Source organism: Rousettus aegyptiacus, unplaced genomic scaffold (assembly GCF_014176215.1).
Source record: "Rousettus aegyptiacus isolate mRouAeg1 unplaced genomic scaffold, mRouAeg1.p scaffold_m13_p_7, whole genome shotgun sequence".
NCBI lineage: Eukaryota > Metazoa > Chordata > Mammalia > Chiroptera > Pteropodidae > Rousettus > Rousettus aegyptiacus.
Genome location: NW_023416310.1, coordinates 69655837 through 69681141, shown reverse-complemented (window position 1 = coordinate 69681141; position 25305 = coordinate 69655837). Strand labels below are relative to the sequence as shown.

The 25305-nt window shown below is 68.5% G+C and overlaps 1 protein-coding gene across 3 annotated transcripts in view; it reads left to right on the top strand.

Moving 5' to 3' along the window:
- Positions 1–17146, top strand: part of ELFN1 (extracellular leucine rich repeat and fibronectin type III domain containing 1) — a 45207-nt gene extending 28061 nt beyond the window's left edge. For 2 of the 3 annotated variants that reach the window (XM_036224796.1, XM_036224795.1), the window contains exon 2: positions 14322–17146. In XM_036224796.1, the coding sequence (XP_036080689.1) occupies positions 14561–17023 (2463 nt within the window). In that variant the 5' untranslated portion in view covers positions 14322–14560 and the 3' untranslated portion in view covers positions 17024–17146. Of the gene's footprint in view, positions 1–9943; positions 10199–14321 lie in introns of those variants that run through there. The other variant, XM_036224794.1, reaches the window with a different exon arrangement.
- Positions 17147–25305: the final 8159 nt, after the last annotated feature.

Sequence of the window (25305 nt, the reverse complement as noted above, 5' to 3'; positions counted from 1 at the left end):
CAGCCTGGGGAGGCTCCGAGCCCGCGGCGGCTGCAGCTTTGTCACGCGGGGACGGCCACAGCGCCCGCGGAGTCCAGACTCGCCGTCCCGGCCGAGCCGTCCCGGCGAGGCGCTCAGAAGGGGAGAAGGGCGGTGCCGTCCTTCCCGACACAATCGTCCAGGAGGGGCGGGGCGCGGCCGCACCGGGGGTCTGGCCCCCTGTGTTGGGCCCACGCGGGATTCGCTGCTCACGGGGGCAGGGGGCCGTGGTCCCGGCCCCCGGAGCGCCCTCCTGCGCCACCCTTAGCATCGGTCCTCCGGCCGCAAGGCGGCTGCCGCACCTCCGGCCGCGGCGTCTGCGTCCCAGGCGGGAAGGAGAGTGGCGTGCGGGCCTCCTGGCTGTCGGGGCGAGCGGGGTGCGGGGTGCGTGGGGGGGGGGGCTACTATTTGTCCCTAGAGCTTAATCTGTGTTTTCATCTCTCTCAGAATGTCCCTCTGTGGTTCCAGGACAGACTGGGGAGCACGGGCCTCGGGGTGCCCCCTGCTCCGGCCTCTCTCCGGCTCCCTGAGGACGCCTTCTCCTCCAGGCCAGGGTCCTGGGCTCTGCCTCCGGCTCCGCCACCCACACCCATCCCCGCTCCCCAGGGCCTGCCTCACTCTCCGCCCCCGGCCTCGCCACCCTCTGACGGGAGGTCAGAGGCACTGAACGGCCCGTGGGGGTGTCCGCCTGTCCTGGCCCCGGCTCGCCCAGGCTGGCCCTCGCCCCGGACATGCTCTGTCCCCAGGGCTGCCTGCAGCGTCGCCCTGAGGTGCCGTCTGCACGTCGGCAGGCTGCAGCTCCGCGCTGGGCAGCTGACACCCTGCGACTCTGTGGGGACGGGGGCCGGGAGGGGGGCGCGGCAGTATGCTTGGTCTGTGACTGCAGTGGGGAGACACCGGACAGTGCTACTGTCCCCCCGGAGCAAAGCAAACGGGTCGTGTGGGTGCCCGACCCTCCCTGGGGTCACCTCGTCTGCTTTCTGGTTGGGGACACTGGGGCCTGGGACGCATTAAAGTCAATGACAGAGCCCCCCCGGACAGCGGGGCATCCCCCAGGCCCCGCCTCCCAGAAGTCTGGGCCCAGAGCTGTCCAGGGTCCTGACCGCCGCCCAGTGTAGGCGCGCGGAGCGCCCCCCATCCCTCCTGCCCACGCCCAGGGGTTCCCCACCCAAGTCTGGGCCAGGCAGTGCCTCCGCGCCCCCTCCGCGGCCCTGTCGGGACAGACCTGCCCGTGGCGAGGCCCGATGCCCGCTGTGCAGAGGCGGCCCCGCCCCTGCCGCCCGCTCACGCCGAGGTGCCTTCCAGAACCTGTCGCCGCCCCGGTCCACCTGCAAAGTGGGGACCACGGCGGTGACCGCCGCCGTGTTCCAGGGGCTCCCACGACGCCAGGCCCCACGTCACGGAGCCTGCCGGCCACTGCTCGGTCAGACTCCCTCACACCGGGCCCAGGCGTGGCGGGGGAGGGGTGGACTGGGGTGCGGGGTGTTTGTCCCCCGAGGCCCCGCCCCTTGGCCCGCGTCTCCGCCTCCGGCCTAGCGCTGGCCTCAGGGCCTCAGGCTCCACGTTCGGACCCAACAGAGGGCAGGGGCTTGTCACGCCCCCCCCCACGCCCCGGGCCCCGCCCCATCGCGCCTGCCGCGCGAACCCCGGGTCGCGGCGACCCGACCCCCTGAGCAGCGCCCTCGCTGGCTCTGCCGTCGGCGCGGAACGGCCGGGAGCGCCGTGTCTCGGTGTGTGCGCGACGCGGTGCGCGGAGCGGCCCGGCGGCCCGGCCGGCGCCCCCGCCCCCCAGCACCCCACCGCCCCCCCAAAGCCCCGCCCCCTCCCGGGAGACACGTGACCCGTCTGCGTCGTCCGTCCGCGTCATCGCAGCGTCTCGGCCGCTCCGTCTTCCGCCGTGTGGACCGTGGACGGGGCGACTCGTGGGCGGTGCCCCTGCGGGCGCTGCCTCGGCCTGTCGCAGGGCTCCCCGGCTCTGCCCTACCCGCCTCCTCCGCGGACCCCCGTCCAGCCAGACCTGCCGTCCCCCCGGACCCGCCGTCCAGCCGGAGCGGGACAGCAGGGGCCGGGGCCCTCGGGAGCAGCGGGCGCCCCGCTCTGCGGCAGCCGCGCTGTGTGACCCCCGGAAAGCGCCTCGCCTCAGGGGCCTGAGGGCCGAGGCCGGGCCAGGGTTGTCGCGCGTGACTTCTCAGGCGCCGAGCTGTGCGTCCACCTTCAGGTCCCTGCCACGCCCCAACCTGCCGCCTGGCACCCACCAGGGGCTCTGAGGTCCTCGTCGTCGGGAGGGTGACAGCTGGAGTCAGAGGTGTCGGCTTGTGAGACGAGGGCTCAGCCCGCCCTGGGAGCCGCTGCGGGCGCCAGGTTCTGCCTGTCATGCGTCCCCCAGCACGGTGGCCAGGCCGGCGGGGCTCGAGCCGGAGGGGGCCGACAGCCCGGGCCCGTCGTGGCTGTCGGCCGCGTGGGAAGGAAGTGGGGGCGGGCGCCAGTCCTCCATCGTCCTGGTGCCGAGGCCGCTCCGTCCCCTCTGGCCCCCGCGTCTCCGTCTGTGCAGAGGGGCCCGTTGCGTCCGCCCCGCTGAGGCCCGTGGGTCGCAGCCCCGGCGTCAAGTTCAGCGGCCGTGAGCCCTGCAGTCGTCTCCAGCCCTCGGGGCCAAGTAACCTGGCCTGGTCCTGCGGGGTGCGGACCGAGGGCCCTGCCCGGGACCTGGGGACCGGATGGCGACGTCGGTGTTCCTGGCTAGGGGCCACGCGGTAGTCCGCCCCCCGCCCGTGGCGGTGCCCTCTGTGACTTCCTGTCCCTCCTTACACACCCGAAGCGACGGGGAGCTCAGCCTTACCCAGCTGCCTGTTCCTTTTCAAAATATTTTTAAATTTACTATGAAATATTTAAGATGTCTCAAATATTTAAGAAATCTGTAATAAATATTTCACTAATGATGAAATATTTAATGCAGCCAAAGGTATGAAGAGTAATACCAGGAATGCCTGAACGGTGACCCTTCCCGCTTAAAGCCGACCCCACCTGGCCTGGGACAGGCAGGCCATGGGGACGAGAAGGCCCCCCCGCCCCGACGCCTCCCGTGCACCCCTCAGATCCTCCCCCGGCGAAATGTTTAACGGTGGCAGAGGAGATGTGCTGAAGTTCACCGGCCGCCATCCCTAAGGGTGCGGCGTGAGCATCCCCGCCTCCCGAGCGCCGTCCCGCCTGTCCCGTGGTTGCTGTGCCCGGCGCAGGACGCCCGGGGACGGGGCTGGGCGCCGTGTTTGGGACGGGTGTGGCGACGAGCGGGCAGGGTACTCGCCCTGTGCCGTGCCCCCTGGGACGCCCCTCGCAGCTTCTGCAGCCGCAGGGGCCGTGCCGTGCGCTGTCGGCTGCGGCCGAGTCTGGGGCCGCGGTGGCGCCCAGCCCGCCGTGCGCTCTGCGGGGTCGGTCCCAGGCCCCTGTGTCGCCGGCTCCTGCTCCCCCAGCCTTCCCTCCACCCCGGGGTGTCCACCCGCTGCCCCTCAGGGCCCCTCGCTCGCCTTCGAGCACGCCCACGTCGGCCTGAGGCCGCGCGACGTCCTGCCGAGCCAGGGCCACCGGGGCTCACGTCCGGCTCCCCCAGGGCTGCTCTCTGACCGTCTGCGCCTCGGGCCCTGGCCGGTCCCTGACGCAAAGCGCACGTTGATGGTGTGAAGCTTGTAGCGCCGCCTGGCGCACAGTAGGTGTGCGGTGTGGGTGTCCGGACCGAACCCTCCAACAGAGCCGACCGTCACGCCCTCTCAGCCGGGTCACCTCACCTCAGCGGCCGCGCCTGCCTGCGGGGAGCGGGCGCGCCTCCTCCTCCGCCCGTGGCCGCGGGCAGCCGGCCTTGCTGACTCGGTGTCCGCCCCGTGCCGTCTGCTGGGCGGCAGTGACCGTCCTCCCAGCCCGAGGGAACCCTGGGATCCTGGCCCCAACCAGTCCCGGGGCCGTCAGTGTGAGTGCCAGCACTCAGCGAGGACGAGTCGGGTCAGAGCCCGCAGACCGACCCCCAGATGCCCCTGGGGCCCCCCGGCCCGTGAGCCCCTGTTCTGTCTCCCTTCTCGCCCACCGTCATGGGGCTCGTGACTGTCAGACCCCCATCCTGGAGCCTGGGGCCCCCGCACCGGGTGAGGGTGAGGGGGGCTGGGCCGGGGGAGCAGCGCCACCCAGGAGCGGGAGCCGGTGATGGTGTGCGTGGCCCGCGGGCGGGGTGCAGCCCGCTGATGACAGACGGACAGATGGCCTGAGACCCGGGGGCGGGAACGGCGTCGCCCACGCGAGACGCCGCTGCTCGATTGGCTCAGCCCGGGAGGGAGCCGAGAGCCAGGGAGGCGTCCTCAGCCCGCGGCGGCTTCCGGTGCCGTCGCTCCCCGAAGGCCACACGTGCTCCGGCTGCTCCGCTGCTTGACTGACACGATGGCCAGACAGGCATGTGACACGCGTGTGCGGTGTGGGGTGTGCAGGGCATCGGTGGGCGCACAGCCGGGGGGGCAGGGTGTGGGGACCCTCACACTCCCAGTCACACACACTCACGCACACACACGCGCATGCACAGACACACACGTGCGTGCACGCACACTCAGACACACACGTGCGTGCACACACACATATACAGTGGGTCTCGGGCTGTGAAATGCTGGCTCCACTGGAAGCCGTCTGCCCACAGCAGGGCTGGGGGGCCCAGAGCCCGGGGTCCTGGCTGAGCCTCTCACCTGGCGGCCGGAGGAAGCTCCGTGCTCCGTTTGGGCCCCAGGGCTGGTCGGAGGCGAGACCGTTCCCAGACCCCAGGGGCCTCCACTGCCGGCCGGCCCTGGAGCCCCAAGCAGGGCGAGAGTGGGAGACCCCCACCCCGCCACCTCGCCGGCCGCCTCACGTCCCCTCCCACGCTGCCCCTGTGGCTCCCGGAGGGCAGCCCCGTCCAGGGCCGGCCGGTTTCGCCCTGCAGCTGCGGTTTAACGTTTGCTGCTTGCTGCATTGATTCTCGTGGACGGGGAGAGACCGCCGGCTGGGCGTGCAGAGGGGTAGCTGTGGGCGCCTGCCCGTCTCAGCCTGGGTCCCGCTCACGGCCCCCCAGGAAAGATGCCACCCAGCTCTCAGGCTCCCTGCGCCACCCCGTCCCCCAGAGGCTCAGGAGGGCCAGGGCCCCACCCGGCCCTGGCGACCCTATGCAAAGCCCATGTGAGCCCAAGGCACGGTGGTTCCCAGGGGGAGGGGACAGGCCGAGGACCCTTCCGGGCCCCACCTCCCGTAGGGTGCGGCCATGACTCCCGCCTAGCCCTGCCCCGGACACCATGGCGTTCCCTGTGGCACCGAGGGGTGTCCGGGGACAGTAGACTGAGTCCAGGGGACCCGGGAGCCTCACAGACATCTGTCTGGTGGGCAGTGGCCATGTCTCCCATGCTCGAAGCCCAGCTCCCCCAGGCCGCCCCAGGCCGCTCACCCCGCTCCCGCACCCCAGCCCCTGCCGGCAGCACCCAGGCCCGCCGGGAGCCGGCCCTATGGTGGATGGGGAAGGCTCCGCTGTGCGGCCACTGTCCTGCCCTTGTGGCAGCCTGTGCGTCCTCTCTTGCTGGTCACGAGCCGCCCGAGCCTCCGGGCGAGGCCACCAGTGTTTCTCTTGTGGCTCTTTGAGCAGGCAGCCAGGAAGGGCTCAGCTGGGCGGCTCCCTCTGGCCGGGCCCACCTCCCGCTCCTCCCTCGCCGGCAGGTCCCTTTGCTTAGGGGGCGGCTGCTTCTAAGACGGGAAGTGGATGGCCAGGCCCCAGACGCCCATGGCCCTGCCTGGCCCGTGCGGTTACCACAGCGGCCGGGGCCGCCCAGAATCCGGGGCGCAGACAGACCCAGGTGTGGGGGACGGAGGTGCGTGCCCCGTTGCAGGCGAGTGGTGGCCGTGTGGCCGCAGCGCCTCCCGGGGCAGCCGCTGGCTGGAGCCTCGCCGCCCTGCGTGGGTCACGGTCTGTGCCTCCCTCGTCTGTTGCTCTGTGCCCCGCATGTCTCCGTGACGGCCATCTGTCCAGCGCGGACGCCGTGGGGTGCGGATCGGCAGGCCCTGCGAGGGTGGCCCCAGGGGAGGCGTCACGGGAGGAGCAGGGTCCCCTCCCTGGGCCGCCTTCCCTCCCGGGCCGGGATTCGCCACGTGAGGTCCTTTGAGTGGCCCCGAGTCCTACAGATCTGGGGCGCACGAAGGAGACTCGGGGCGACAGGCCACTGGGAAGTGGCCGCTCACCTTTCCAGGCTGTGTGCGGCGTGCTCAGTGTGTCTCTGCGGAGGGGCCCGAGCCCGTGCCACCAGCCCGAGGCAGCGAGAGCCCCCAACCCCGAAACTGCAAAGGTGGCTCGGGAGACGAAGGCCCACGCAGACCCCGCCCGGGACTTTGGATCGAAAGTCCTCAGCAGGACCCGGCAAATCCAATTCCACGAATGTCAGATAATCTGCCGCGATTACGCGGGATTTGTGGAAATTCACAGGTGGCTTAAAGCTAGAGAAACCCATTCACGGGGGACGTGGCGCCAGCAGGCCAGCCGTGAGGCCGTGCTGACGGACGGAGGTGAGCGGTGACGTCCGGCCGGCTTCTGATTCGAGAGAAACTGCTAAAAATAGAACCGAGGGACACACGCTCATCACAGCGGAGAACCTGTGTCTCGAGCCAACGGCCAGCACCGTTCCAAAGGAGTTTCACCGATTCCCGTTCAAAAACTTTTCTATTAAAAAAAACCCGACGGTGCCCTCCACCACTGTCCAGAAATTCTGGACGTAGCAATAAGACATGAAACAGAACTAAACGGAACGTTTACAGGAAAGAATTATAATTATTTGTAGACAGTGCGATACGAGACCTTAGAGACTCGAGAGAACCGAGGAAAAAGTAATTTGATGTGCGCCCTCGGCGCAGGTCCTGGGCTGGATAGAAAACATACAGATCGATAATTTCCATCTGTACCAGCGGCAGCCGGTCGGAAAACAGTGAAGAAAGTGGGCCCCACGCGGCGGCCACAGCAGCCCCAGGAGCTCCCGGAGCAAGGCCAAGCGCAGCGTGGGGTCGTCAGGAGCAGCCTGGGCGACGTCGGGCCGCGAGGCTGCCGCTCCCTCCGGAGGTGGCCGGCCGGCATGACGCGGCCCCGCGCGGCCCGGCGGCTGGGGGCTCGCGCTCGCCCGAGGGTTCGCCGGGGGTCCGCAGGCGGAGCGGAAGCATGTTGGTTTCAGGGCTGTAAACGGTGCTGACGCGGTGTTGGGGGTTCAGCGGGAGGACGAGTCCCCGCACAGCGGCCGCCCCGCGGGGAGGCTGTGCTGCGCGGAGGGGTCCTGACCAGGCCGGTGACGGTGACGACGGGCGTGCACGGGGCCTCTCCTCAGTTGGCGTCTGCGGGTCGAGCGGTGTCAGATTCGGTCACATGCGCCCGGAAGGGGGACGGACAGGGGGCAGCCCCGCTGGGCCCCTCGGGGCCCCGCCTCTGACGGAGACGGAGCCGGCTGTCCCGTCCAGGGTCGCTGAGGCGACAGCAGCCTCGGGGTCACAGAGGGGAGACGCCAGGCGCACTCCGCGGTCTGAGCGGGGTGGCCGGGTGGTGGGCGGGGTCAGTGTCCCAGGCGGAGGAGCAGCACCGGAGAGAAAGGCTCACCGTGCAGGTGACTGCGCCTTCGCAGGCTTGGCTCTCGGGGGACTGGGGAGCGGGAGGGGCCGGGCTTGACCAGACGTGCCAGGCCGGGCAGCTGGGCCGGGGGCTGGTGTGTCACAGGTCAGCAGAGGGACCGGATTATTCAGCACCTGGTATCAGGACGGTGGGTCGCCTGTTTGGGGGCTGACATCAACATCGATCTTTCGTTACACCAGCAAAACACTTTTCAGGCGGACTCAGTGTCGAATGTTTACGGGAAAGAATTATAAACCAGTAGACGTTAGCGGACGGAGGCAGACAGTCAGGCGTTGGGGCTGAGCCCCCCAAGCTGCCCGGGAGCGGGGGCAGGGCGGGGTGGCAGACACGGGGCAGGTGGCATCGCACAGGAGTCTGGGAGCCCGGCTGGCGGCCCCACGAAGGGCCCCTTCCCAAGGTTCAGGCCACAGCAGGCCGGGCTCTGGCCAGGCTGCAGGCTCTGGCATGCTGCGGTCAGCCTGACGGGACTGGATGCTCCCAGCTGGAGGGACCCAGGCAAAGCCCTTTGCCCCTGGGACACCAGTGCTGGCCGCCGCCTCCGGACAGCTGTCCTGGGGTCCTTTGCTGAGGGAGGGGCCTTCTGGGGGGCTGCGGAGTCAGGAATGGCAGATACTCGTGTGTCCGGGAGCTGAGCCGCGGACGGCAGGTGGGTTCTGCCGGGGCCCGGGCTGTGACGGGCTCTCCAGGCACAGGAGAATGCCGGCCGTGGAGGGGACCGCGCTGGGCTGTCTCCTGCCTCGTCTTGGGGCCCTCCCCCCGGCGTGGGGGCCACCCAGGCACATCTGCGGTGCAGTCAGGACGGTGGGTCACCGTGTCTGCGTGAGGGGGCCCAGGTGGTAGACGGGTGGCATCCTGGGTCCCCAGAGATCCTTCCAGCATCTGAGAACCAGGCCTTGTCCTCGGCCGGGCCGGGCTCCGAGCTCGGAAGGGGGCCTGGACCCTCGGGCTCAGGGGGCTGCGGGGCTGCCTGGGGACGGGGCCAGCTGCCCTGTGGTCACCTAGACCCTCGCCTGGCGGCAGGGGAGGACCGGTGCTCCTGGCGAGTGGTTCCTGGAGGCCGGCCAGCCCCCCCCACCCCCCGCCCGCCCCAGCTGAAGCAAGGAGCCCTGGGGAGTGCTTTCTCCCTTCAGCGAGGCCTGCATCGTGTTTTTTAATTTAAAAAGGTGCCAGTGGGAGTGTAACAGACCATTAAGTGTTCGGTGGCTAATCAGCTCCGCAGCCCGGAGGGAGGACAGAGCGGGGAGCCCGTGTCGCCCCGGGGCAGGTCCCCGGCCCCCGGCCAGCTTCCTGGCCAGGGCTGGGGGGGCGGGGCTCAGGCCCCAGCCCCCGCTTTCTCCTGCATGCGCGCTGGCCGAGGGTGCTGGACGTGGACCGTGGTGGGGGCGATCTGGACCCCTCTCTAAGCCTTTCTACCTTCTAATGCGGGACATTCCTGGACCCTGGAGCTGGGGCTCAGCACTCAGTAGGCACTCGGTACGTGCAGGACCCTGGGAGTGAGTCTCCCCTGCACACTTCCTGCTCACACCGCCTGTGGGTGGCCCTGCTGCGGGCCCCAGGGTGTGGCCGGTGTGGCGGGTACAGGGCACCTCGCGCCCTCCCTCCCTGGGTGGGTGAGCTGTGGCGGATGCGCCCCGCCTCCCGCCGGACGAGGCCAGGGCCTCCGCGGCTGGCGGCTTGCCACCCTCACCCTGTGGCCAAGTGCGGAGGACCCCGCTGAGTCAGCACTGCTGGACTGGCGGCCGCAGGAGGCTGCGCCCGCCTCGCTGGACGGACAGAGAGAGCAGGAAGGGGACGGGCACGTTCCGGGCGGGGGAGGAGTGGGGGCCCCCCAGGGTGGGCACCCGGGCGGCGGCTTGCTGGGAGCCAACCCACAGGGCGCGTCCGGCCGGCCCGCTCCGGCCCCCCGCGCTGCGGGATGGTTTGCAGGGAGGGCGTGTCTGGACCCCGCCTCGAGCGGATGCTGGGAGGCTGAAGTAGCTGGCCCCCCCCCACGGAAGCCCTGGGGGGGGGCCCCTCAGGGCCCCCCTCTGAGAGAGGGAAGGGCTCAGCCACGCCAACCTGCCCAGGCACGTCCAGCCCCGGACTCTGCGCCCGGCGGGTCAGGGTTGCCGTCCGCCTCGTCCCCACGGCCCTGTGGGCTCTGCGGAGGCCGTGGACGTGAGCAGTGAGCGTGACCCCCCGGCGAACGCTGGGACGGCCAGCAGGCGCCGCCCTGAGGCTTCCCAGCGCTCCCCGCCTGCGCGCGCCCGGCCAGGCCCCGGCCCCCCGCCGGCGGCGGGGCGGCCCCTGCGGCAGAGCCCCAGCCTGGCCTCCTGCCTGGGCTCGGTGGTGGCCGGGAGGACGGCGTCTGCAGACAGCTGTGTCGCGGCCCGGCAGGGCTGGGCGACCGGGCCGATGCCCCCGCGGGGGGGCCGAGGAGCCTGGGCTTCGCTTCGGCAGTGGCGTCGCGGGCGGCGGGGCTGACGGCACAGGAGGAGCAGGCGCTGGCCTTGCGCGCCGCCCCCGCCGCCCCTGGGTGCCAGCGGGGTGCGTGTGGGTGTGGGTGTGGGTGTGGCGGCACCGACGGCTCGGGCCAGGGAGACCCGAGGACCCGAGTGTCCCTCTGTCCTCCCATCAGGGCCGTTCCAGCCGACGGCAAGGACGGGGGTGCTGGCCACGCCCCCCGCCGCCCCCCACTCCAGTCCCGTCCGTGGCCGGCAGGTCATCCTGGATGGAGGCCAGTGAGCGCCTACCCTCCCCAGGGCAGCTGGGGGCCCCGTGCCACCCTCCCTGGCCCTGGCGGCCGCTCCTCGCGGGGCGAGGAACAGACCCCGGACAGGGGGCCGCTCAGTCGGCAGGCGGGCTTGTCCCGCCCTCCCGGTGCGGGGCCTGGGCGAGTCCCCTCCCACGTGGCTCCTCACGTGGACGCGGAGCATGGTGGCTGCCTCGTGTCCTTCCACCTCGCAGGACTCTGCTGGGGCTGGTGGCGTCTGTCCTGTCACGGGGGCCGGGACGGAGCCCTGTCCCCTGGCCCGGCCTGCCTCGTGCCCACCGACACGTACCAGGACACACAGACACACGCACGCAGGTGTGGGGCGTCCCTCTCCCGACCCCTGTGCCGCCCCGCACCTGACCCGCGGGGTAGGAAGTGACCCCACGTTAGAGGTGAGGCAACCGAGGCCCCACAGCTCGTCCTTATCAGAGCCACACACTGAGCCCAGGCCCCCCGGTGCCGTTTCTTCCTCTAAGACGTGGGTCGGCGCCAGGGGTCCTTGAGGGGCTGCCAGGGGTGGGAGACGCTGTCCGGGGGAGCTGCGGGCGTGGCCGGCCCTGGGCGCAGGGCGGCGGGCGCGGGGGCCGGTGCGGTGTTCGGGTTGGTTCGCAGCAAGGGCGGCAAGCGCGCTTTAGGGCCGGGCTGTGTTGGGGTTTGCAGGCCGTGTGGCCCAGTGCTGAGAGGTGCCGGTGGCCACAGGGGCACGTCGCGTCCCTCCAGGGGGTGGCGACGGCACCTCGTGAGGAGCCACATGCCGGGACGGCGGGGGCGGGGCGCGGAAGCCCCCAACTCCCGTTGCACAAGGAGAACCCGGAGCTGGCGCCGTCTGGGGCCAGCGAGGTCTGCCCCCGACCCAGGGTCCGCCTGCCCTGTGGGCTCGCATCCCCGTGGGGGGGGGGTCCTCACTGCACAGGAACGAGGGTGTGACTGGCAGGGTGCAGGCCGGGTGCAGGTGCTGGGGGGGATGGAGCCGGGTGTGGGGTGTGGAGGAACCCCCTCAGGGAGTTCCGGGGGGGGGCAGCCAGTGTCCTCCAGCAGGGGAGGAGGTGTGGGTGGGTGTGGGGAGCCAGGAGGTGAGGTGGGGGCCACCGGCACTGGCCCCGCGGGAGACAGTGGAGAGCGGGCCGTGGACGTGGGGAGGAGGCAGCTGTGTCTGTGGGTCTGGGGCCCCGAGCTGGTGAGGTGTGAGGCCCGTGGAGAGAGCCTCGAAGCCACGGGACGGGTGCGACCCTGCGGGGCCATGAGGTCGGAGCTTGGCCCCGGGGACAGCTGGAGGGCAGGCTGAAGAGGTGCCTTGGTGGGGACAGTGGCCCATGAGGGCAGCGGTTCGGGGACCTGGAGCAGGAAGTGTCTCAGGAGTGGGAATCACCTGGGCCAGATGCTGCTGGGGGGCCGAGCAAGGCGAACTCGGGGAGCCCCACGGCTGAAAGGACAGGTCACTGGGGAGCTTGCTGGGAGCAGGCTCGGGGCGTGGGAGACGGCGCTGTGGAGGGGCTGAGGGAGGGCTGGGGGTGGCGGTGGGGGGCGACGGGCCGTGGCTGGACGGGGTGCGGGCCGAGGCGCTGATTTTATGGATAGCTCTAGGGCTGTGCTGTTCAACACGACAGCCACGAGCCGTTTCTAGCGCCCTGCCGGACAGCGCGCACGCGACGTGGGGGTCGGGGATGGGGGGGCACGGGCTCAGGGTGCTGGGGGGAGGCGGTGGGGGGTGTCCCCAGGTGAGTGCCCCAGGCCTGGAGGGGCTCAGGTCTGCGCTGCACGGGTGTGTGGGAAACACCTGTCCGGGGAGCGGCCTGCCACACACGAGAGCCAGGTGGCTGAGTGAAGCCCGCGAGGAAAGGGTGTTCGCGGGACCGTCACGTGATCAGAACCTTTGTGGGCGACCGGCCCGTTCGCTGGGCGCTGTTGCCGAGGCCCCGTCTGTCAGGACCCCCGCCCTGGCGCTGGCTCCGCGGGGAGCTGCACCCTGCCGGGGAGGAGGGGAGCCTCGCCCTGCGGGCTGCGACGGGCCTCAGTCCCCCCTCTACGTGAGATGTGGCGAGGGCACGGGGGGTCCCTCCCGGGCTGGGGACGCCCGACTGCCTGCCGCCATGGGTGAGCGATCGTCCCCACGGCCCCAGCTCTGGGGGCCCCTCGGCGAAGCAGCTCGGCTGGGACCCGAGGGACGGGCACCCCGGTTCCGGGGCCAGGACCCCGCCTGCCTCGTCACGCAAGCCGGCCGCATGCAGGCGACTTTGGAGTGGGCAGGGAGTGTGCAGGGGAGGGGAGACTGTCCCCAGGGCCACTTGCCACTCCCAAGGCACCCAGACGAACACTAATCCCCAGGCTGTCGCCCGGGGGTGCCTGTGGTGGCCACGGTAGGGCCCGCTGGACCTCAGAGGAGCCAGCCCCTGCTGCACACGACCCACCCGTGCTGACGTGGGCCCAGCTGTGTGTGGAACAGACATTCCCCTCGTGCAGGAGACCCGTGTGCACACACGGAACCCACAGGTGCACGGCCCTGGACACATGCAGCCCCCACCCCCCAAGCCAGCAGGGCCCAGGGCCACTGTGCTGCGGAGGCCCCGAGAGTCGGGGTTGGGGGTGGCCAGGGGGCCCGGGAGTCAGGGTGGGGGGCGGTTGGGGGGCCCAGGAGTTGGGCAGGGGGAGGTGGGAGGCATCCCTTCCCCCTGCCAGGCCGGCTGTGATGAGGGCTCCTTAGGCCTTGTAATCCTCCTTAGCTTGACTTTGGGTTATTTTGAGCAGGAGATTACAGGTGATTACGATCGGCACTGCCGAGGGGCCACACTTCCTGGATGGGCCAGCCTGACGCCCGGGCCGACGGCCCCCCGCGCCCCAGAATGCACCTCTCATCAGAGGAGTGGGCCTCTCGGGAGCCCTGGGGACATAGGTCACAGTGTCCATCAGGTCGTCTGCGTCTGGGTGTGGGGCAGGGGGAGAGGCGGCTCAGGTTGCGGGCCTTTGGCATGAGCCAGCAGAGACCCAGCTTCCCTGTGGCTGGGGGGGGCGACGGGGGGGCCCACGCTGTCCCCAGAGCCACTTCCGGCTGGGCCCAGAGAGGCCAGACTGGGTCACGTGTCACACAGCAACTGTGGCTAAGCCCTGAGGGGCTCTGCCAGGCGCCCCCCACGCCCGGACGCTCTCCTCACCCCCACCCCACCTGAACGCTCCCTTCTTTAAATCAGAAACAGGCTCCCCCCTGGGCGCCAGTCAGAGCTGTTCTTTACGAAGTCCCCAGGGGGGAAAATCCATTCCACATCATACTCTCTGCTCCTAATTTAAGCCGCCTCAGTGCAGACTAGTTGCAAACGTCAATATCACTGAAATGCACTCAGCTGGCCGCCTGCCAGGCCACCGAGGCCGCTGTAAATCCACACGCTAACAAGCAGACGCGCGCCCCAGTCTGTCCTGCGGGGGAAGTGGACGGGGTCGTCCTGCCCACAGGGCCCCCGTGTCCCAGTCACACCTGGGCGTCACACTGGCACGAGGGGGCGGGGCAGGTCACCTTGCGGGGAGAAGGGGTCGGTGCGGGGAGAGGCAGGGTCGGGCCCTCGTCGGAGCCTGAGGAGGCCGTGGGGGCCGCTCCCCACTTCCGGGCCCCGTGTGCCGGGGCCGTGCCGCAGGGCAGCTCAGCCCAGAGCCCGGCCGGCCTGGGCGCCTGGCGGCTGAGTGGCTGGCGTCCCTGGAGGGCGGCCGAGAGCTCTGGCCGCTCCGAGCCTCTGCAGCCAGGGCCTGGCGGGCATCCTCGTCCGCAGTCACAGCATGTCGGGGGCTGGGGCGGCCCTGCCCCCCGTCGGCTGTGACTTCAGGTGCTGGCGGGAGCCCGGATGCGCTGGGCGCTGGGCCCGCGGGCTGCTCGGCTGCCCCCTGACCGCTCTCTCTTTTGTCTTGCCACAGGAGCAGCTGAGCTGGAGGCACGGGGCGCAGCCGTGTGGACGCCCAGGCCGGCGGGCGAGGCCGCCATGGTGGCCACGGGACGCGGCGGGCGGGCGGCGAGAGGCGGCGGGCAGTGAGGGGGGCGCCCCCGGCTCCCGCGCCGTGCGCCATGCGGCCTGGGACAGGACGCCCCTGAGCAGGCCGCCGCCTCCCCCGGGCCCCGGGCAGGCTGACGCGGGTCTCCCGCGCGGGCGGGCCCCATGGCCGGGTGCCGGTGGGGCGCGCTGTGGGCGTGCGTGGCGGCGGCCGCCCTGCTGCACGCGGGGGGCCTGGCGCGTGGCGACTGCTGGCTGATCGAGGGCGACAAGGGCTTCGTGTGGCTGGCCATCTGCAGCCAGAACCAGCCGCCCTACGAGGCCATCCCGCAGCAGATCAACAGCAGCGTCGTGGACCTGCGGCTGAACGAGAACCGGATCCGCGGCGTGCAGCAGGGCGCGCTCAGCCGCTTCGGTAACCTCACCTACCTGAACCTCACCAAGAACGAGATCGCCTTCGTGGAGGACGGCGCCTTCGCCGGGCAGCTCAACCTGCAGGTGCTGCAGCTGGGCTACAACCGGCTGCGCAACGTGACTGCGGGCCTGCTGCGCGGCCTGGGCCGGCTCGAGTACCTGTACCTGCAGGCCAACCTCATCGAGGCGGTGTCGCCTGGCGCCTTCTGGGAGTGCCCCAACATCGTCAACGTGGACCTGTCCATGAACCGCATCCAGCGGCTGCACAGCGCCACCTTCGCCGGCCTGGCGCGGCTGTCGGCCTGCGAGCTGTACAGCAACCCCTTCTACTGCTCCTGCGAGCTGCTGGGCTTCCTGCGCTGGCTGGCGGCCTTCACCAACGCCACGCACACCTACGACCGCATGCAGTGCGAGTCGCCGCCGCACTACTCCGGCTACTTCCTGCTGGGCCAGGGCCGCCACGGCCAGCGCAGCGTCCTCAGCAAGCTGCTGTCCGTGTGCACCGACGGCGCCTACGCGGCCGAGCCCCGCCTGCTGCCGGGCCCCCTGCAGCCGGGCCGCTCGCCCCCGCCACCCCCGCCGCCGCCGCCGGAGCCCAGCGAGGCCCCCTGTGCCCAGGACGAGTGCTTCTCCGGCGACGGCACCACGCCGGTGGTGGCCCTGCCCACGCTGGCCACGCAGGCCGAGGCGCGGCCGCTCATCAGGGTGAAGCAGCTGACGCAGAACTCGGCCACCCTCACGGTGCAGCTGCCCAGCCCGTTCCACCGCGTGTACACGTTGGAGCACTTCAACAACAGCCAGTCGTCCACCGTGTCCAGGCTCACCAAGCCGCAGGAGGACGTCCGCCTGACCGGCCTGCACGCGCTCACTAACTACACCTACTGCGTGGTGTCCACCGGCTCCGGGCTGCACCGCAACCACACCTGCCTCACCATCCGCCTGCCCGAGCCGCCCAGCCCGCCGGGCCCCGGGCCCAGCCCAGCCACGGCCACGCACTACATCATGACCGTCCTGGGCTGCCTGTTCGGCATGGTGCTGGTGCTCGGCGCCGTCTACTACGGCCTGCGCCGGCGGCGGCGCCGGGGCGAGAAGCACAAGCAGGCGGCCGCGGCGGCCGCGGCGAGCGGCCTGAAGAAGACCATCATCGAGCTCAAGTATGGGCCGGAGATGGAGGCGCCCGGCCTGGCCCCCCTGTCCCACGGCCCGCTGCTGGGCCCCGAAGCCGTGACCCGCATCCCGTTCCTGCCGGCGGCCACCGGCGAGGTGGAGCAGTACAAGCTGGCGGAGAGCGAGACGCCGAAGGCCGCCAAGGCCAACTACATGGAGGTGCGCACGGGCGAGCCGGCGGAGCGCCGAGACTGCGAGCTGGGCCGGCCGGGCCCCGACGGCCAGGGCTCGGTGGCCGAGATCTCCACCATCGCCAAGGAGGTGGACAAGGTCAACCAGATCATCAACAACTGCATCGATGCGCTCAAGGCCGAGGCCGCGCCCTTCCAGGGCGGCAAGCCCGGCGCCGTGTCGGCGGGCGAGCCTCAGCTGGTGCTGCTGTCTGAGCCGCTGGCCGGCAAGCACGGCTTCCTGTCGCCCGCGTACAAGGACGCCTTCGGCCACGGCCTGCAGCGGCACCACAGCGTGGAGGCGGGCGCTGGGCCCCCGCGCACCGGCGCCTCGGCCGGCGGCTCCACGCGCAGCCCCAGGGCCTTCCGCGCCGAGGCCCCCGGTGCGCACAAGGCCGCGGTCCCCGAGGCCAAGTACATCGAGCAGGGCTCGCCCGCGGCCGACGCCATCCTCACTGTGACCCCCGCGGTGCTGCGGGCCGAGGCCGAGCGGGGCCGTCAGTACGGCGAGCACCGCCACTCGTACCCCGGGTCCCACCCCGCCCCGCCGCCCACGCCCCCGCCCCATGATGGCCTGGGCGGCCGCAAGGCCTCCATCCTGGAGCCGCTGACCCGGCCGCGGCCCCGCGACCCGGCCTACTCGCAGCTGTCCCCACAGTACCACCACCTGAGCTGCTCGGCCAGCCCCGAGTCCTCCTGCAGGGCCCCCCACAGCATCTGGGGGCGCCTCCGCCTGAGCCGCCGGCGGCACAAGCACGACGAGGAGTTCATGGCGGCCGGCCACGCGCTGCGCAAGAAGGTCCAGTTCGCCAAGGACGAGGACCTGCACGACATCCTGGACTACTGGAAGGGCGTGTCGGCCCAGCACAAGTCCTGAGCCCCGGCCGCGGCGCCACCGGACCAAAATGGACACCAGCCCGTGGCTCTGCGCATCGCCAGCCTGGGCACACGCACAGCACACACGTGCACACACACACAGCACGCACACACAGCACACACGTGCACACACACACAGCACGCACACACAGCACACGTGCACGCACACACAGCACACGTGCACGTGCACACACAGCACACACGTGCACACACACAGCACACACACAGCACGCACACACAGCACACACGTGCACGTGCACACACAGCACACACGTGCACACACACAGCACACACACAGCATGCACACACAGCACACACGTGCACACGCGCACGCACATACATGTAGCGTGCACACGCGCTCACACATGCACACACCGCGCAGTGCACCCACACGCACAGCACACACATACGTGCAGCACACGTGTTCACACATGCACACACGCACCACACGTGCACCCGCGCGCACAGCGCACACATACATGCAGCGCACACGTGTTCACACATGCACACACACCACACGCATGGCCATAGTTGAAGCCTGGGCCCCACAGAGAAAGCGGGGAGGGGCGCGGACAGTGACCAGGAAAGGGACGGTTCTCACCAGTGTGAGCGGCCTGTACACACGCGCGCGCGCACACACACACACACACACAAAGGGACTTCAGAAAACTGTGTCTTAGGGGTGGGGTGGGGGAGGGGTTTTTTCGGTATCTTTCCTCTTGAGTCTTCTCTGCTTTCTCTCTTTTCCTCTCTGTCTTTTTTTTTTTTTTAATATAATAAAAGTGAAGTTCTCGCAAGAAGACGCAGAACGCTGGGTGGGCCGCCTGGCCCCTCGCCTGGTCCGCTCCGCCCGCGGCTGTCTGTGGGCCCCGCTCAGTCTGTCTCTTCGCCGCCACCCTGGAGGCCACCCGAGCGGGGAAGCGTGGATGCAGGGGGCCGAGTGGCCTCTGGGACGTCCTGGAGCGCTGGGGACTTGGGGGGCGGGGTGCCACGGGAAGGGGCACGGGCTGGGGTGTGCGCTCCAGCCCAGGCTCCACTGTTGCTGTTGTCACCCTACTGTACAGAAAAAATATTTCTATATTTGCAATGTTTGCTGTAAAACGAGAAAGAAAAAAGGCTATGTCTACTAAAAAAAATTCTGCACAGGAAAAGCCCACACGCTTGTTTGCACTGGCTTTTTACTGTGGGGTTCGGGGAGGGATCGGGGGCCCGTCGTGCTGGTTGCGGGGGGGGTTTTGTTGGCGTGGGCAGCCAGTGCCGGGCGGGGAAGGCCCCGTGGCTCTGGGAGCGAGGGGAGGTGTGCGCGAGTGTGCGCAGTGGTGCAGGGCTGGTCGTGTGGCCGCGTGTGTCTGCGTGTGGCCAGCTGCGTCAGAGCCGGGAGCTGGGTGTGTGTGCATGGGCCCGTGGACAGAGGTGATGGGGGTGTGGCTGGCCCCCTCGGTGGCTGGAGCCACCCCAGGGAATGTGCCCTAGGACCCCCACTCCTCAGCCCTGGGGACGTCAGACCCCCCGCCCGGCCTGGCACGTCCACATTCGTGCTGAGCGGATGGTCTCTGTACCTGCGAACAGCACAGAGCAGCTCCCCGCGGACGGTGCCCACGCAAGCCCGAGGAGGTCCCTGTCTGGCCAGGCCCCACGCTTCTTGCCACCGAAGCCACGGCCCCTCTCGTCCTCCCCTCGGGAGCCAGAGCAAGGCTTTGGGGAGATGCCATTTCTGGACCCTCGCGTCCACTTGCCCACAGGTGGGGTCACTGCACCTACCCAAGACTCCTCCCACTGACAGCCTGAGGGGTCCCCACCTAGTCTGACAGACCCTGTACAGCATGAGTGGGGGCTGGAACTGGGCCCCAGAAAGGACCGGGGCTTCCCAGCCTGACTGGGCAGGGGCCAGGGAGAGGAGGCCCCGGGTCTGGTGGGTGGAGGCCCAGCGAGGGGCCCACCTCACCCCAGGTCACAGGGGAACGTGGCCATCCCGGCCTCGGGACAGACGCAGGCCCGGGCCGCCTCGGCCGGCTGCGCCGTCACGGGGAGGACAGAGCTGGCTGCTCACAGGGCATCAGGGCGACGGGCATGGCTCCTGCCCGAGGCCGGGTGTGTGGGAGGGACATGTCACCGCTGGGGACGCTGCCACCGAGCAGGGCTCTGAGGGGAGAGGCCAGGCCCTGGCGAGGGCGCGCGGAGGGCCAGGTGCGGGGTGCTGGGAGGGCAGGGCGCCCGTCCCGGGGCTGGGCAAGGGCAGTGCCGACGGCCCAAGCCCGGGCCGTCCCGGGGACTTGGACGCACACGTCGGCGCGTGGAGGAGGTCCCCGCTGCAGCGACAAGCGGACGTGAAGGACAGGCACATGCTCGGCACTGGGCAGGCCGTGGCGGCCAGGGCCCTGCCCCTGCCCTGCGCTGACCACCCGACTGCGGCCTCCACCCCCCTCCTCACCGTAGGTCCCGTTTCGGACCAATGCCGCCATTCCCAGGAAGCCCTCCAGGCTCTCCCGGGCAGTCGCACGCTTTGTGGCCTCCCCGAGCGGCGTCGCCTGCCTGCTGGCCCGGGAGGTCCTGTTGCTCTGAGACAGGGTCTGGAAGCCACAAGCGCGGCTCACGCCAGGCTCTGCCAGTCCTGACAGCGTGACCAGCAGGTCGCCGGCCTCTCGCCCGCCCCCCACCACACGGGGTCCCCCTCGGGGTCCAGCGGCAGGTGAGGCCGGAGGCGGTTGTGTCAGTGACTGAGCCTAAGGACGCCACACAGCAGCCGGCCCCGACACGTGACGTGCTCACGGGCCAGCCTGCCCACGTGTCTGGGGGGGGGGGGCTGGGGGGGCGGGGCCTGGGGACACGCGGCTTTGCCCGGCAAACCAGGCCAGGCGATGGCCGAGACAGCAGCCCCGTGGCCACACCGGCTAACGTTCTGTTGGCCAGAGCCAGTCACGCGGCTGAGCTCGCTCAAGGGGAGGGATGGTCGCCTCACCCACAGCGCCAGTGAGGCTCAGGGCACGGACGGGGGCCGGTGGAGTCACGCGGCTGCCAGCAACAGGGGTCAAGTGCACGGCCCACACGCCGCCCTCGCCCCGCAGGCGGAGCAGCCGCCCGATGACGCCCTTGCTGGTTCGGCACGGTTACGGGGCACCCGCTGTGCGCCCCCCGCGCCCCCGGGGGTGGCACACGGTTACGGGGCACCCGCTGTGCGCCCCCCGGGCCCCGGGAGTGTCACACGGTTACGGGGCACCCGCTGTGCGCCCCCCGGGCCCCGGGAGTGTCAGTCGGTTCCAGCGGGAAAGAGGTGGTGCCCCCAAATAATCCACAGGGAATGCCCACACAGGCACCACTCCCAGGGGGCGGGCGTGTGGGCCCCCCAGGGACAGCAGCCCGCCTGGCCCCCTGGGGCAAGGCTGGGGGTGGACGGCGAGGGCCTGCACGGGGTGGGGGGGCCACCAGGGCCTGGGGGGCTGTGGAGCACGACTGCCAGCCCGAGGCGATGCCACTCTGCCCTCGCCCCCCATCCTGGGGGCAGGGAGCAGAGCCCACGTTCACCAGCCGTGGAGAGCAGGGTAAGGAGCATGTCGAGGGGCATGGAGGGGCCGGCGTGGGGGCTGCTTGCAGAGGTGGCCAGTGACCAGCACCCCCGACATGCAAACGAGGTGCTGGGGGAGCGTGGAGGACGCCAGCCCTTCCCTTACGGGGTCGGGAGACAGCTCAGGAGGCCAGAGCACAAGAGGGACAATCAGAGCGGGCGCAGCAGAGCTGGGGAGGTGGGGCGCAGGCAAGGGACCCCCATGCAGAGGGCGAGGCAGGGACCGAGGAGCTCACCCCACCACCCGGGCCAGGCCGGGGCCGTTGGGGGCCAGCAGCGGGGGCGGTGAGGTCATGGGCGGCGTTTCACAGAATAAACTTGTGCCGATTTTTCCGTACCTCAAAGACAATCCTTCCATTACACGAACTTTAAGAAACAACTAAATGTAAAAAACAGAAATCGCTCAGCGTCACTGGTCCGTGGTACCCGCGGTGACGTCCCTTCTCCGAGCACGCAGTGGGCTTGGGGTGTGCAGCCCCGCACCTCGCTGCTGTCCGTCTGACCCCAGAGCGCGTCCCCTCCAGGGCGCGGGCGCGGTGCGCAGAGGCGGGAGCCCACCAGGGTCTGCGGCCCCGGCGGGAGAGCACGGGGTGTGCAGGGGCGTCGGGTGGGGCCCTGCGCAGCCGCGGGGCTGGCGGCGCCGTGGACGGAGCAGACGGAGCCACGGACGGAGCGGACGGAGCGCACATCCCTTGGGCGGCTGGGGTGGCCGGGGGCGCGGGGGGGCGGGGCGCTCCTGCCCCTCTCACTGCCCGCCTCCCCGTTCTCTTCCACTTTCTGGGAGGTTTCACACTTTTTTTTTCTTTTGAAATAATTATAAAGTCACAAGAATTACAAAATAGTGCACGACTGTCCCACCTCCGTCCCGGGCTAACACCCTATGTGACCAGGGCACAGCGTCAGAACCGGGGAGCCGGTGCCCCCCGCCCCCCCGCCACGGTTACGTGTCTAGACCGCAGACAGATGCCAGGGACGCAGGTCTGTGCCACCACCTCAATCAAGACAACAGAGCTGACCACACAGCGGGGCCCCCTCCCGCCGCCCCGCCCACCTGCCCTCGGGCTCCGCCACCCAGCCGGCCCTGAACGCCTCTCTGTGCTGGTTCTTTCAAGCCTGAGGCCCTGGAGCCCGGTCCCCACAGCACCCACAGCCCCTCCCTCCATCGCTGAGTGGCACCCCTGGGGCCACGACTGTCTCCCTGGTCGAGGGGCATCTACGCTGTTCCCAGGTCCGGCGGCCAGGAGAGCTGCCTGTGAGCCACGTTCCAGCTCCCGGGGCTCAGGGCCAGTGCGTGGGGTGTGGGAAGGGGCCACGGTCCTCCCCAGGGGAATACCATCAGATCACAAAGGAACGTGTCTGCCAGCAATTACTCTAAACGTGAGCAGCATAAATTCTCCAATCCAAAAACACAGGGTGGCTGAATGGACTTCAGCGAAAGACCCATCTGTATGGCGCGTGCGGCAGACTCACTCCAGATGTGAGGGCACACACGGTCCACGGTCTGGAGGTGGAGGGTGGGAAACGACGTTCCACGCCAGTGGGAACCGGCAGGAAGCCGGGGTGGCTGCACCCGACGCCAGGCCACGGGAGCTTTCAGACGAAGATGTAGTGAGAGACAGAGGTCACCACAGAAGGATTAGGGGGTCGGTCAAAGAAGATGTGATATTCGTAAATACTTATGCACCCAGCTTAGCAGCACCTAAACACATAAAGCTAACATCGACGGACATAAAGGGAGAAGCGGCAGTACTGGGGGACGTCAACGCCCACCTCCCACCATGGATCGAGCACCCCGACAGCAAGCTAGAAACACGAGCCTTCAGTGACGCGTTAACCAGGTGGACGCACTCGGAACATTCCACCCCAAACCTAAAGAGTGTGCGTCCCACTCAAGTGCACATGGAGCGGTCCCCGAGGTAATCACGTACCTGGCTGCGGAACAAGTCTTAATTAATTTAGGAAGATGGAAATCATATCGAGCATCTTTTCTGACCATGACGGCATGAAACTGGAATCAGTTACAAGAAGAAAACTGGAAAATTCACGACCATGTGTAGATTGAACAGCATACTCCTGAACAACCGACGGCTCGAACGAGAAATTAAAAAAAATACTTTGCGACAAAAGCAAGTGGAAGTACAACATACCGAAACTTCAGGAGCGCAGCAAGCGCAGTTCTGAGGGACGCTCGCGGTCAGAAAGGTCTCAGACGAGCCACCTGGCTCGCTCCTCAAGGAGCTAGAAGAAGGAATGAGGCCCAGAGCGAGCACGGAGAAGCCCGTCCCCGCAGTGGGAACTCAGGATCCTGAGACGAATAACACGGCGGGAAGGCCGTGGCGCCGTCTTTCTGCGCTTCCTTCCAGGCGTCAGTCTGACCCTGACCCCGACCCTGACCCCGTCCGCCCTCGCCGGCCCGTGCTGCGCGGGGAAGTGCTCTCTCTGGTGGCTGCACGTGCTGTCCCTAGCATTGCATGGGTCAGGCTCGTCACTTCCGTCGCCCCGACCTTCTGAGCCCCGACCGAGTCCCGTGCGCCGCCGCGGGGGCCATCGGCAAGCGGGGGCCTCCCCCCCCGGCCCTCCGTGCTCGCGCCCTCCTGCTGCCGCGGCCCCCTCGTTTCCCTCCGTCTGTCTGTAGACCTGCCGAACGTGCCTGCTCCAGCCCTGCCCTGCTGCGTCAGGCACCCAAAGTCTCATGGTCCACTTCCGCCTGCCATGGGGAGTTTGGCTCTGGCAGTGGGGGTCCCCAGGTCCCTGGGGCCCTAGGCTCCCCTTCCAACTGTAACCCTTACCTCGCCATTCTGGGTTCACACGAAGGCACCAAAGTCAGGTCCCAAACCGACAGCAGGGCTGGCCAGGGCCACAGGTGCCCAGGGGACAACCACCACGCCTGGGCCTGACGGTCCCTCGCGGGCTGAAGATCGGAACGTCAGGCTGGGGTCTCTGTCCCCAGGCTGGGTGCCCACCCCTCCGGGCACAGAGTCGCTGGTCAGCACGCCCCTCTGTACTGACTTGCAGGCCGCCCCGCCCGCCGAGCTCACTCGCGAGGAGGAGCCCCGGGCACCAGTGACGGAAGCCCCAGGAGCCGCCGGGGCCCCGCCCAGGCCCAGAGGTTCGGATCCGCGTCTGGCGTGTGGCCCGGGCGCTGCTATTTCCAGCACGCTCTCAGGCGACGCTGTCGCCGGCGCAGGGCCCGCACGCGTGTGCACGCGCCTTTCGTGTTCTAGAATGCTGCAGGCCACGGCAGGAGTGGGGACTACCAACCGCGCCCGTGGTCTGCAGCCAGGCCGGGTTCCGCCCCGGAAGGCACGGCCACGGTGACCGCGGACCGCAGCACGCGGCACACGACCACACTCGCTGGGCACCACGACGCCGCACACAAACTAGCGTGACGCCGAACGCCGCCTGTAATCGGGAGAAAAAGACGTATTCTTGCCATCAGTGCGTTACTATTCGTTTCAAAGAATCAGCTTCAGAGTTCGTACGTTTCACTAATAACCTGCTTTTTAATAAAATTCTGTTTTTCATTCATTTCTTCTTCCTGTTTTCTCTTTAGGTGTGTTCTGATGTTTAAGTTCTTGGCTTTTATTATTTCTTATTAAATAATGAAAATATTTAACCTTATAAGCTTTTCTCAGTCTTAGCTGAGTGTCATAAATTAAAATTCTAACATTCCATCATTAAAAAGTTTAAGTGCGGTTTTTAAATTTCCTCTTTGACTCAAGACTTACTTAGGAGAATATTTTTTAAAGCCTAATTTAATGATAAAACGCTTATTTATGATAAAATGCTTAAGTTACAGCTCATTGCAGTTTGAAATATAGTTCTTATTGTAAATATTTTTTTTGTATTGTTTCGATATACCGTCAATCTTTCTAAATGTTACGTAGGACTCAACGGTACATCGTTTGCTCGAATGAAAAATAATCAGAACGTGTTTGTCTGTTAAGTGAATCCCATCGCTAAGAGCGCGCAGATGCTCTGCCTTGTCGCCGGCCCCGGAGTGAGCCTGCTGCCGCCCCAGCAGCGCGGGGCAGGGCGGCCAGAGCACAGCTGTGCCCCAGCCCGGCTGCCGCTCTGCCCCGCGCCCAGGGCCCCCGCGCCTCCCGGGGCCCCGCGTCCGGCTCTGGGCCTCCTCCCTCCGGCTCCCGCTGCCCATGGCCGCACCTTCCCGCTGAGGCCCGAGCCCTTGCCAGCCCGGCCCCCCTCCCGCGTCCTCCCTCGTCCCTGCACGTCCCTGTCCCCGAGCTTGACGAGTCTTTGCCGGGAACCTCTGCCATGTACACGGTGTGGCTTCTGTCTAATTGAATCAGGATGGAAACTTGAAAAAGAGGAGCAAATTAACCCCAAAGCAAACAGCAGGAAGGAGAAAAAAGCAGAAATGAGTGAAAAAGAAAAACAACAGAGGAAAAAAAGGTCAATGGGTCCAAAACCTGCTCCTTTGAAAAGGTCAATAAAATCAGTAAATCTTCAGCCAGGCTGAAAGGAGGGGCCCCCGCCGCGGTCCCTGTGGAGGTCTCATTCTGTGCTCGCGGACCCTGTACCTCAGGGGCCCACACCCCTCGGCAGACACAAGCGGCAAAGCTCACCCCGGGAAACAGGTGGGCTAGCCAGTCCTGTCACCGGCCTGGAAATGAAATTCCTACTTAGAAACATGGCAGAGACACAGCTGCAGCCTGGCTGGGCCCTGGCAACGCCCCCCCAGCCGAGGGGGAGCCCACACC